At 40.5% G+C, this 13,201-nt stretch overlaps 1 protein-coding gene across 5 annotated transcripts in view; it reads right to left on the bottom strand.

The window, feature by feature from the left end:
- The window catches only part of fbxw7 (F-box and WD repeat domain containing 7), a 129,531-nt gene that overhangs the window by 89,095 nt on the left and 27,235 nt on the right, over positions 1-13,201 (bottom strand). Inside the window, exon 1 of one of the 5 annotated variants that reach the window (XM_040023830.1) lies at positions 4,364-5,937. The exons of the other annotated variants lie outside the window; for them this stretch is intronic. Coding sequence (XP_039879764.1) covers positions 4,364-4,516 — 153 coding nt within the window. The 5' untranslated portion in view covers positions 4,517-5,937. Of the gene's footprint in view, positions 1-4,363; positions 5,938-13,201 lie in introns of those variants that run through there. 5 annotated transcript variants of the gene reach the window in all.

The following is a 13,201-nucleotide window of genomic DNA, read 5'->3' as shown; positions in this document are numbered from 1 at the left end:
CTGGAGATCTGTCCACCGACTAATCTCCAGTGAGTCGGTGCAGTAAAAATCACCATGTACCCTTAGCAGACAAACAGCCCTGAAGCAAAATGGTTCTACCTCTGTGCTTAACTGTGGGGATGGTGTGTTTTCCTTCCTCCAAACACAGGAGGTCAAGTTACAAGTAGGACTAGGCAATATGACCCAAAATTCATATCTCGATATTCTTTAGCTGGATGGCGATATACGATATACATCTCGATATTTCTTTAAAGCCATAAAGTAAGAACAAAAAGAGTTCTTAGTCAAAGCTGTGTCCCAAATCTCACATGGGCACTTTTATTAACATACAGCGTAGATATACAAAAAAAAAAAAAAAAAAAAAAAATTACTCAGAAATAAATTATCAGCATTTATTAAATAATAATGCTCCATAAATAAAATAAAAATGTTGTTATTGTGCATAACAAAAAGCTCACAATTGTGCAGTCAAAATGTAAACTAAAAGACGCTGAGCATAATAACAAAGACAGATTTCACAGCTGCTCTGTTCCCAAGTTCTACTGCGTGACTGGCAGCCTTGAGTTTGAAATAGTCTTTTTAACAGTGTCTCTTATCAGGTGCCATTTGTGGTCCTTATACACACACAGTACAGTAATATTACGCTGAAGCAGAGTACGCATTACTCCGCGAGGCTCCTCGGTAGCCGTAATGCTCCAACAATCCTTTAAGCGGTGCAGCTCCGTAGCTTACCAAAGTCGTACCAAAACATTTTTTGAAAGCGCTGAGCGCTGTGTACCACATAAAATCGGTTCGTGGTCAGTAAGCACAACCAGAATTCATACATAAGGCACACTGTCGATTTTTGGGAAAATGAAAGGATTTTAGGCGTCAACGCGTTAGCGCGGTTAGCTCGTTAACGCGCTGACGCCGTCCAGCCCCACGCACGGGGTGATCCGCGGTAACTCGTTAATAGAGATTTGCCCTGTTAATGCAGTTATGGCGTTAACATCACGGTGACAGCACTTAAATAGTAATCTCCAATTGTTTTCTTTTTACCGACCAGCTCCTCTCTGATAGCTGCCGTGTCCATCTTGTCGTTGCCTGCAGGTGAAGTGATGGGGGAGGGGGAGTTGTGTTCAGTGAAGGAGAGGCGAGGCAGAGTAACGCAGCGTAGAGACAGAAGTGGACGAAAGAGGCAAACTTGCGGCTCCGCAAGTATAGTTATAACGTAATGTAGACTATATTGATATAAACTGTATTGTCACATCTCATATAAAAATATATCAATATATTTAAAAACTCAATATATCGCCCAGTCCTAGTTACAAGACTTCACTCCATTACATAGGCATAATCCCAATGGTGTTCTTGGTGACTGCGGGCCCAACTCCCTTCAGATCATTAACAATCCTGTGCAGCTTTGGGCCAATCCACCACCACTCTCATAATCATCCTCATCCCATGAGGTAAGATCTTGCTTGGAACTTCAGACCAAAGGTGATTGATGATCATTTTATATTTTTCCTAGTACCAAATAATCGAACCAGCAGTTGTCACCTTCTCACCAAGCTTCTTGCTGATGGTCTTGTAACACATTAAAGCCTTGTGCAGGTCTACAATCTTGCCCCTGACATCCTTTGACAGCCCTTTTTGTCTCACCCATGGTGGTGGAGAGGTTTGAATAGAAGAAACTGATTGTGGACAGGTGTGTTTCATACACATAAATTGATTGTAATTTGTGTGCCACATGAGCATGGACATCCCTGGTCTCAATCTGTGGGAGCCCAAATTGTGTTTAGGCTGTAGTGAATGTCGCTCAATAACATGCAAATCATTCAAATTAAAACGATTTAATTTTTTTTGTTTGTTTTAATGGGATTTGATCTGTATAGACATCCAGGCAGTCACTGAGTACAGCTACTGGTTGGGGAGGGGTTAGGGATTTTTATTCTGTATGCTGTTCCAAGTTGACACCACATAGATGAAGCTTCAGCTGTGGTACACACAGACATTACTTGAGTCTCAGTGCACAAACTCAACATTTAGACTCAACAGCAAAGGCATGCCATCTTCTCTTGGATGGATTTGGACCATTCTCTAGCTCCTGTGACGGGGTGGACAGGTATGCATTAACTTTGTCAGTGTAGCCAGCCAACACTCCTGCCGCACCACACAGCCTGCATCTAAACTCGTTTCCTCCGGCTATAGAAATAAACCAAGAACACACTGAAACCTTGTGTTTGAGCTACACTATAACAGCCGAGTGTTGTGTGTTAAAACAGCTACAGCATTCAAATGACTGCCGAATCAAACTAAAAACCCCAAAGCAGACTGAGCTGCAGTCCAGTCACAGTTCTATAATATGTGGGTGCCAGAAGTAGGAAATTTGAAATTGGCAGGAAATTTGAAATTGGCTGTAAATGTATTTTCTCAATAATTTCTAGGGTAGTCCCAGGCCAATATGCAATGTAAGTTCAATAAATGCATGTTAATTGTTCATCACTACTCATTAGGCCTGAATGCCCTTTGGGCAGTTTTTATTTATTTATTTTTTTTTTAAATAAAGTAAAAAGAAATGGTGTAGGTCTTAAATCATCTTGTCCAGTGTTAAAGAAACATACATTAAATTTCAAAAATACAGTTCATGGTCTTTAAAACTAAAGAAATATTATGAGTTGATATATCCTTAGCAGGTATTTAAACTACAAATAGCAGGGTAAGCCTCAAAATGCTACTTAAGCTGTAGAAAAGTCTATTTTGTTCTGCAGTCTTTACAAATGTAATGCGTTGAATTTTCAATAACAATGACATAATTCATGTTAACTTGCACAGAGTATATCTGTGTTTGATAAAGGTTTTGAAAACTAAAAAACAGTGAATTATTTCCAGTTTTGATAAAGTGAAAAATCTGTCCTAAGCTGGGGGGTGGGGGGAATCATTTCAACGCCAGTGGATTTATCTACGAGACAAACCATGTTGGGAATAAGGAAACAAAATTAGAAGACTGAGCTCAACTTCAAATTGGAGCAATAAATCACACTGAACTGACTTGAACAGTTACAGTGTCAGGGAAATATTGGTTGTTCAGACAACATCGCAGATACAGCTGAAGATCTAGCAAAATGTGACACTGCATAGTGACTTTGCCCAAATTAAACTGCATTAACAGAAGGAGATTAGCAAAGATGGACCAGACCAATATTATAAAAGCTGAAGGACACATTCTGCCTCTAGACTGCAACATGTAACACAAAACCTTGTGAGCCTTAAAAGAGTGACGTTTCCAATTATTAATCCTTTGAGATAAGAAACGCAATATTTGGGATGGTTTCTTGTAATCCTATAAATACACAGCGTTTGTTGAAACATCTTTCCCTTCAGTTCGATGCAGAAGCAATTAATCAATGTCTCTATTTTGAGCTGGTGCCCTGTGATGTCTGAGGAAAAAGTGAAACTCAAGTCCTTGAGCTGCTAGATAGGAGGGATATCATCTCCCCACATTCATTTCCACAGCAAAATGTTTCATTTTATGTCAGTGCCTTCCTCTGGAAAACAATGACTTCTGTTCAACATAAGGGATATTAAGGCTTTGTCTATAAGCACTGCACGTACTCTAAAACCGTCACTCATTACCTCTCTTTCATTTGAATTGTTGCCATGCAACAGCTCAATAATACCACAACATTTTCCTTTGTGGATTTTTTTTTCTTAAATCATTACTCATGAGAGCATAAATCTTCTTGGAAACCAAGAGAATCAATCTCCTCTGCTTGTGAGAATGGCCAACTGCCAGGAAGACTCTGGAAGGGGCTAAAAATCCCATTCAGTGCCAGCTTACTACTAAAACAATCGTGTGCACAACAAGCAGGGAAGCAGAGGGAACCCTAGAAGCTACAGCCATGCGACAGAAACCTGCATTAAAGTAAAGTCAAACACTCGTCACACACAGCTGAATGTGAAAGGGCACTCAGACGTGTGCACAGTCTTGTTTGGCTTTTATTTGTTCCATTAGAAAAAGCTTTTTCTCCAACAGGGAGGGGGGTAGCAGCAATCACTGTAAACCACATGCAGACTGAAGGCATCCATTTAAATGACTGTGCACCCTGCTAGCAAGTCTACTGTTGTCAAGGCAGCGAGACATCCATTAAATCACCTGGTTCCATTAGAGAATCAATTACTGTGCCGCTCTCCTTGGTTGCACAGTTCTTATACCTGAAAAATCATTTCAGACAACCAAAGCAGATACACAAGGACACTACGCTTCACCACCCTCATATGCTGCCAGGACCTATATGGTTCTTGAATTGCTCACAAAGAGCACAATTCCAGTGTCTCCGGACACATGACGTGGCTGTGTCAATGGAAGCTGGCACACTATTACCTTTGGTCGAGGTGGGCAGGCAGTGGCCAGTCGCTGCAGCTGTTCTGAAGTGTGGCTGCAGGAGAGGAGATCTGAGCAGCAAGCTGTGCGGCCCAGTCTCTTCATCAGAGAGGAGATGATGCTGCAGCCACAGCCACACATCGACTTGCTCATTAGTAGCCTGGCTGTTCTGGGGTGTGGAGAAAAGAGACTAGCTGTGAGCCGCAGCCACTTCCTGGTCCTTTCTGAATCCCCTCAGTTGTCCTCAAAGCTGATGCCTTTGCTGTACTGTGTTCCACATGGTGCTAATCCACAGGTACTCCCGCCAGAGATAAGGCTGGTTTTAGTAAAAATACAGATGCTGCGGCTCACCTTAATCCACAGTGAAGGTACTTGAGTTGGGAAGTACAGTTTGTCGGTCCATTTCCCTTGTGATTGCTTCCCACTTACTCCACTCCCTCTGCTGTACTTCTATCTCTGAACAACACGCCTCCTGCTCTAGTCTCCCTCCCCCTTTTTCTTTTTTTTTTTGGCCAAACTCACTTCCATCCACAGAACACCTTCTTTTGGCTGCAAATAATACACCGGACGCAGTGTCTGACACTACTCCCCTCTGTCTCTCACAATTTCCATCCGTTTCTTTCCATTCCCTTCACTGCCTTCGACTGCTGTGCAATGAGGATGCTATCCCCGACAAGGCTGTTGCCACCACTGTGCACCCCACCACCACCTCCTCCTCCAGCGGTAAGCCACTCAGACTGAGCTCCTCCAACTTGCCGATTAAAATGTTTTTCCTCATATGACATTCGAGCTCCGAGTTGCTCCATTAATTGAGGAAGCAGTGGACTGAATATTATAAGAAATCCAAGCCACTCAGCAAGCACCAGGAGGACTGATAAGCAGGATACAGTCAGGATGCGGTGGGGGAGGGGTCCAGCGTTTAGGAGACAATAACGGTGGAGGCAGGATTATTATGGTGATAAACTGTAACTGTGGTCAGCTTGCTGCTGATGATCACTGTAACAATCAAGGAAATAAAGAGCTGAAAAAGTAACTGTCACACTGAAGATTAACTGATGAAGAAAAACTAAAGAGGAACTCTGCAATCTGTTGTTATTTTGCTCCACTGCAGTAATTTACAGTTATTAAGCTTGTAATGGAGCAACTAATAGAGCACAGTTTTACATGGCACATGCCACCTGCACATGTGCTAGTTTAAACACCTGCAGCATATTCAATATACATCCTTTTTAATTCCCTTGTGTCTCATGTCCCAGCTTTGTTGAACCCACACATTCCCCGCTCACCTCATCACAGATGCTCAACCTGTGGAATCTGTGCTCAGGGACAACCTGCACATTATTCAGCACTCAAGCTAATAGTTATCAGAGCTCATAAAGCCTGAGCTCCTTGAAAGTGGGAAAAACAACGAATGGGAGGGGCGGGATGAACAGCAAGACAAAGACAGATGCACAATAAAATGAGACTGGGCCCCTTTTGAAGGACCAACAATAGCTTTCTATTAATGGCACACACCGTGTTATACAACTAGAAATCACCAACATCAAAGACAGTGAAAGAGGGAGAAATTCGTCAAGACAAGAATATGCTAATAATGACCACCAAGAGTAGTTATGCTTAATTAAGTGCCAACATATGTCAACACAGGCTGCTGCAGCCCATAGCTGTCCAAGCTTCACATCAGCTAATTAGAGGAACTGAACTGGACCTCTCAAACGTTTATATATTGGTGGGGATTTTTGAATCTGAATATTTGATGAATCTCAGGAGTAAACAGCTTTGCTACATAAGATAGGAAGTTTCAAAATTTAAAAAAAAGAAGAAAAGAAAAAAAGAAAAGAAAGAAAGACAGAAAAACATTTAAGTTGTCAAACATGTTAGGGATGGACCAGACCATGCCCTTGGCATATGACTCAGCACATGAAGTACTTCCCGATATTCAAAGCTTTCCAACACCACCACCAGAGAATCAAGCTCTACACCCACCATGTTACAGGTGATCCTGATGAGTTTGTAAAGCAGGTTTCTCTTTGCTACTCTCAGTCTACTGCCCCATAACACTACACCGTAGAGCAGGGGTGTCGAACTCCAGGCCTCGAAGGCCGGTGTCCTGCAGGTTTTAGATCTCACCCTGGGTCAACACACCTGAGACAAATGATCAGTTCATTACCAGGCTTCTGGAGAACTTCAAGATATGTTGAAGAGGTAATTTAGTCAGTTAAATCAGCTGTGTTGGATCAAGGACTCATCTAAAACCTGCAGGACACCGGCCCTCGAGGCCTGGAGTTCAACACCTGTGCCATAGAGGATGGCACTGATGCCCAGCACAGACTCAGAACAGATATTAAAGGGCCTCAGCCATGTCCGAAAACAGAGAGAACTGTGACCCTTGTTGTAGGATGGCTTCTGTGTTTTTAGCTTAGTAAAAGCAAAAAGAGACAGTCATTGTTCATATTTACCAGCAGATCTCAGCTCTGTCTCATAACCAACACCTAACATTTGGTACAATCACTAGCAGGAAACTGTAATGAAAGAAAGTGAAAAAATATGTAGCCATAAAAATTACATTTCATATTCAGTAACGACAAATAATATGCAAAGGCTGCACTCTTGGAAGAAATGGGAATGGGTTTTATGAGTTTCATATTAAAACCCAGCAGGAAGAAAATACAAATTCATGACACTCGATCTCCCCAGCTAACCTCAGTTATAACCAATGACTACTAATGCTTTTGTTGAGTTTGGTGTCATTTCAATTTTAATCCGATGTAAATGTGCTTGTGTGGTCAATATCCTCAAGTGGAAGTTTCCTTCTCTCAAATAATCATCGTCATCATTAACACAACCAGCAAAGCTGTAACCAAAAGATTGCTCCATTTTTGGTGCCTCGGTCAAAGCAGTCACACATGTATTACATCACCATAAGCATGCTGTGGACCATTCCTGTATTCATTCCTCTACCTGCCTTCTTGTGGTTGATTAGTGAAATCAAAACAAGTATGGCAGCATCAGCAGACTCTCGTTTGTTATATAAAACGCACACAGCTACGAGCTGAACAGTCTTGACTTCAATATTTAGCAGGAGGTGACGCTTCGCCTTCGTGTCCAATGTCAACTCTCAGTTTGTGCACTGAGCAGTTTTATTTTCCATGTAAGCAGAACAATTCTGTCCTTCACTTTGTATTGCATTTCAACACACCTTGAAGTAGTACAAACTAGACTTCACCACAGAGCCCTTAATTTAGCGAAGTACAGATCCACTCTACAAATGACTGTTAGTCTCATTTCGTGGGAATACTGCAAAAATGTAAAAACTGTTCCATCTGTTTATTCAATGAGGTGCATCACATTTGATGTACAGCTGTGACCAAGTACGAGCTGTGCCTAACATAAAAAGTTGCTGCAAAGAGAAATGATGAAGCACTTAAAGCTGTTATCAGTGCTCACTGGCACATCTCTGGGCTGTTGATGGGAATGATACTACATAAGACAGCTCACTGTGATTCAATGGCGCAGCTTTCCTCAATCACCGGGTTGCCATCTATCCAAAAACAAACGGCCCATCAGGAGAGAAATGAAACACTCCAAACACAAAAGGCTTTATCTGCAATCATCAGAGACAATCTGTACAGAAAGGTATAACACCATCAGCCCGGAACAAGGAAGCAGGCAAGCGTGCCAACACGTAATGCAGTCACCAACACTGAGGCAGTGTCTGGCAAAATGTAAGCTAAATACATGTGTTTATACTTTTGTTCTCTTCTTGCCCAGAAGTGACAGACAGGGCAGGGTGAAAGGGTGCTCTGTTCATTATTTATGAATATTGCTTTTCACTGTGTCAGCTCACTGCCTCAGTATTGATCTATAAAAGGAGGGTGGCTGCACCACAGCCCAGAATCTCAGACGAAGAAATAACGACAAAGCTTACACACTGCAGCTTTATAGAGCATCTAACTGGCACGTCGGCAGCTCACGGAGCTTTGCATATAACATAGCATGCATGTCATGGTTATATTTTTCCTAAGAATAAGTGAATACAGTAATTACCAAACAAAGTCTATATTGTACAGAGTTCCATCACGTCCTGCATTGGTGAATCTCCATTCATTTATCTCAATCCAAACCAATCTGCACTCTTTAAAAAGTCCCATACAATGAAGTGGTATGAGTTTTTTATACTTTGAGGTAGGGCTGTGCGATATGACCAAAAGCTAATATCCCGATATAAGACATCTATCGTCGTTATCGTCCCGATAACGATATAAATCACGAAAATTTAACATTTTCTGTAAATTCTGTGAATCTCGGACAGCTCGACTTGCGTGAAGTGTTTCCAGCTGGGCGTCGAGTACCTGGAGTCGAATGTTTTAACCGATGCATGAAACATGATTACACAGCGTGCTGCGGGTGAAGCTTGTTCTAACGTTTGAATCTAAGATTACTGTGAAAGGTTTATGTGGAAAATAAACAAGCAGACACACAGTGGTTTTAACGTTGTTTTTGCTAACAACAACGCATAAAAACAGGCACTTGTCTGTCCATAGTGTGGTTATATTAACTATAAGAGAAAGAGAGAGAGAACTTTAATTAATATAGCCACTACAGTGACCATCAAAATGATGAAAAAAAAATATTGCCGTAAACAGTTTATTTTGCGACACCACAAAACAAACGATAGCGTAAAATGAAACTATAGACGTTTTTATATTGTCATCCGATATATATCGTTATTTGAGCAGCCCCACTTTGAGGTGTGAAGCATGAGCTACGAAAATCTGAAGTAGCTTACAGCCAGCAGTCTTCCAACCCATGGCAACAAGGTCGCTTCCCCACTTGACAAACCCATTACAGCTCCTCTCTCTTTTCCAAAAAGAAACTGGGCAACCAGCAGGAGTTGCACCTGAACTATGCTTCAGTGGGAAATCTACATTGTAACCTGATGTGCCCCTTCCATTGAAATGCAACTACAAGCCAGTCAACACAACAACTGGCCTGTTCAGCACCACCACAGCACTTCCTCTGCATTCCCGGCTACTTTTTTTGGACACATCTTTTAAATTTATCAGACACATCTTATTACATTTATTGTTTAAAGAAGTGGAAAAATTAGAGGGACAAACGCTTGCAGTCACCAGTGCTACCTCTCAGCTTCCCAGTAGATAAACGTATGATATCAATTTGAAAATCTTAAATGCCAGGTCAGCCAGGAATGCTGTAGGTCTTTTTAAAAAAAAAAAAAAAGGGGGGGGGGGGGGGGTGATAAATCTACCTTTCTAGGGAGACGCATGTTAGGTTACGGTGTAGACTAAGGTGTAGGGTTTCAGGGTGGTAGCTAAAGTAACTACACATTGCATCAACACAGTTCGCAATTACTGTGGTCTGATCGTCTCATAATTCACATTTGTCAAATACAACAACTGTGCTGAGAATTTGGCATTTGAAAGTAAAGTGAGAGCTCAAAGAGAAGGATAGCTGCTCCCACTCTTGCTGTAACTCACAGACCTCTACCTGAAAGTAACGGGTCTGAATTAAAACTCCAAACTCTGAAAGAGTCGATTAGAAGTGTTGCATAAAACCAAGGGTATGCAGACAGGTCCAAAAACAAAAACAAAAACAAGTGATGTGATGTTTTTGTTGAAACTCAGCTGTTCATGGAGCGTAGGTAAGAGACATTATGTATGTAAACTAAAGTCTTTTAAAAGCCAATTAATGTATTCTTTTTTCTCCAATTCAGCTTCAACATTTTTACAAAATGCTGTGAGGTCAAGCACACTAATGCAGTCTGACCGTCAAATGTAAACACTCTAATGTGGTGTAGACGTTAATGAAGAAACCTAAAGGGCAAAACAAAGACTCCAAAATAACAAAAAACTGAACATTACTCAAGCATTCATGCAACATTATTCATAATACTCAGTGACCAGTCTGAATGATTTAAATCTCTAGGAGTGTACACACACACGCCCTTTAAAAGATCAAATTTGTTGACTAATTATTTCAGTGGTTAATCAAGTGGCAAATATGTGATAATTAACATGCTGCCATTAATCTCTTCAAACCAATTAGTGAAACATTTAAGTGGGCTTGCAAATGATGTCCTTAATTATCCTGCAGTATCCAAATGTTGGCACGCTGAGAAAAAAAAAATTACACTGATGAAGTCAATCTGTACAATGTAGAACCGACGCTCATGCTGAGTTTAGACAGCCACACATCTGTGTGTGTCTCTATAGGTAATGTGATAATACCATACAACAAGCATATCTGACTAAGGATGCAGGCAGTCCTTTTTCCTCTGAGTAGGCTGCACTCTAGTGGGCAAAACCGAAAATATCCAACAGCTGCTGTTAAAAAGGCTGATTTAGGATCATTTCTCACTACTTGAGGCTGTGCAAACGCAAACACACAAACCCACACCCCATTAATAACATTCATTCACTCTAGGACAAAGAAAACAGACACAGAAAAGTTACAACTTCCTGTCTCCAACACAGGGACATAGGACTTCCTGTTTTGAACAAGGAGTCAAAAGCATGAATAACTGATCAAGAGTTAACCACGCCCTTCAACAGTTAACAGACCCTTACATCAACACCTACTGGTGTTACACGTTTCTACACAGCTTTACAAGACAAAACAGCACACCAGCAGCTGATTTGTTCATGAACAAACAGGTTTGAGGTATAAGCTTAATCGGTTACTTAAGTTTTATAAATACTTTTATTACAGTTTTCCCATGTCTTGATGGAAATGAATAAATCATTTAAAACTAATAATCCCCATACAGAACCATACAGAACTCATTTAAACAACTGGCAAGATAATCACCTCTAACAAAAATCATCTCCAAATTACAAGAAAAGATGAGGCGTTAGTCATGTTACAAGATGTTAGCTAAATGGATCAATATACGTCTAATTCAACATAGACTGCATGGACAAATGTATCAGGACACCTTTAGGGCGTTCATTTTTTTTAAAACTGGTTTCATGAAAACAAACATCATCATCATCATCATCATCACGTAAGAAAAGTAGCATATAGCTCTTATTTTATTCTCAAGATTTTGTTGCAGATGAGAGATTAAACTTTGGTGTTTTAGGCAATGTTAGTTTTAGTCAAATATTGGGTGTGAAAATAAACAGTGAGTCTGGCCTCATAAAATAGTGACCTATATTACTGTAACACCAAGTTTATCATATTTGATTCATGACGTTTTGAGACCAATGATCATTTTGGGACAATGATAAATTGCCCCCAAATTCTGGATTTAGCAACACTGATTCAAATTCAAACTAATCTGTCAGAAGGTTCAATAAACACTTCCGCTTCAAAAACTCTCATGGTTCCACCTTTACAGGGTTTAACATATTAGAGTGAGTCCCATTAAATAACTTTCCTTCTTTAATGTGAAAAATGAGAGCATTTATTTAAAGATCCAATTGAATCCTTTCTGCTACACTTTCACTCGTGTTTTATTGGACCTGTGTGACTATCCACAGATACGCACAAAGACAATTACCAGCAGTGGGTCCCGATTTAAAATGTCACAGCCATTTAAACTTTCTGCATTTCTGAAATGTGCATTAGCAGCAATTTTTACTATCCCTGGCCATCCCTCATCATTGTGAGAATGCTCTTCTCTGAAGTAGGCAAAAGGCTGTTCTGAATTATTTACAGAGAACGAGTGGGTGAGAGGTGTGGGACTGATTAGGGAGAGACACACAGGATAGTGAAATCTCAGTCCTTCAGTCTGCTTAGGAAGCAGTTTTGCATTTAAATTTAAAGAACCTTTTCAGAAAATGACAGCAGTGTACCTCCTACAGATATTCAGCCGCATAAGGTCAGCTTTTGACGGGAGGCTATTCTTTAATATGCTCAACATAAAAGGCAAAAACTCCTCCTAGCAGGCAAACGCACAGCTCAGTGACTGTTCTACCATCAGAAATAACGATACATCTTTCTTCTGCAGAAATATTTGTCATTTCAGAGTCAAGTTCCTCCTTGATAACAATTCCATCATTCATGAAAAGAGGAAGAGTGTCACATTATTGCACCCATGCACTGATATTTATACAATAAGCCATCTCGTTACCATCACTCAGGCAATCACCACATATTAAATATACATATGCTTGTTTTATTGTTTTTGTAAAGGTCACCATAGCAAGCATTCACGTCTGGAACAAAAAGCACCAAGTGACAATACAAACGACAAAGTTAAACTTGAAAGAAAATCCAATCCCAGACCATCAACCTGAATTATTCAAACTCCCTATCAAATGTCCTTTATCCGGTCCATGAGAGCAGAGCAACAGTTTTAGGAGGAAAGACAACGTTAACATTTGGAAATTTGAGTGCCAATCCACACTTTAAAAATGCAGCAGTGAGCCAAGCAAGCCTCAGCTATGTGCTATCACTTTACCTTTAATTCACCAGCGCGTGCATGGGATGAATAATTCATGCCTTGCACCACACTCTTGGCTTTATGGAAGAGTCACCCGTACAGCTCAACGCAGAAAACACATTAACTGGGAGCTGTGCTAAACACTTTTTTTTATTAAGTAAAAAAGGTCACACTTGAATGGAGATCAAGGTACAAAATGATCAATATTTGCATATCTAAAGTATTGTTTACTATGACTCAAAAAAGGATGTCTCACAAAAAATACATTTTTCTGATCATCTGACAAGTTTGCCAATGCTGGTTCTTTTGATTGGGAAAGTTTCCAATAGCCAGAAAGGTTTGACGTGCCGAGCAAACATCAAGTTACTTTGAATTTAAAGAATTTTTATATGAAAGTTTAAGTTATAATACTTGATAATTTAAAAACCAAA

The sequence above is a fragment of the Simochromis diagramma genome, unplaced genomic scaffold, assembly GCF_900408965.1.
Source record: "Simochromis diagramma unplaced genomic scaffold, fSimDia1.1 OVJJ01000302.1, whole genome shotgun sequence".
Classification (NCBI taxonomy): Eukaryota; Metazoa; Chordata; class Actinopteri; order Cichliformes; family Cichlidae; genus Simochromis; species Simochromis diagramma.
The sequence above is the reverse complement of the archived record's forward strand: the minus strand, read 5'-3'. Positions and strand labels throughout refer to the sequence as shown.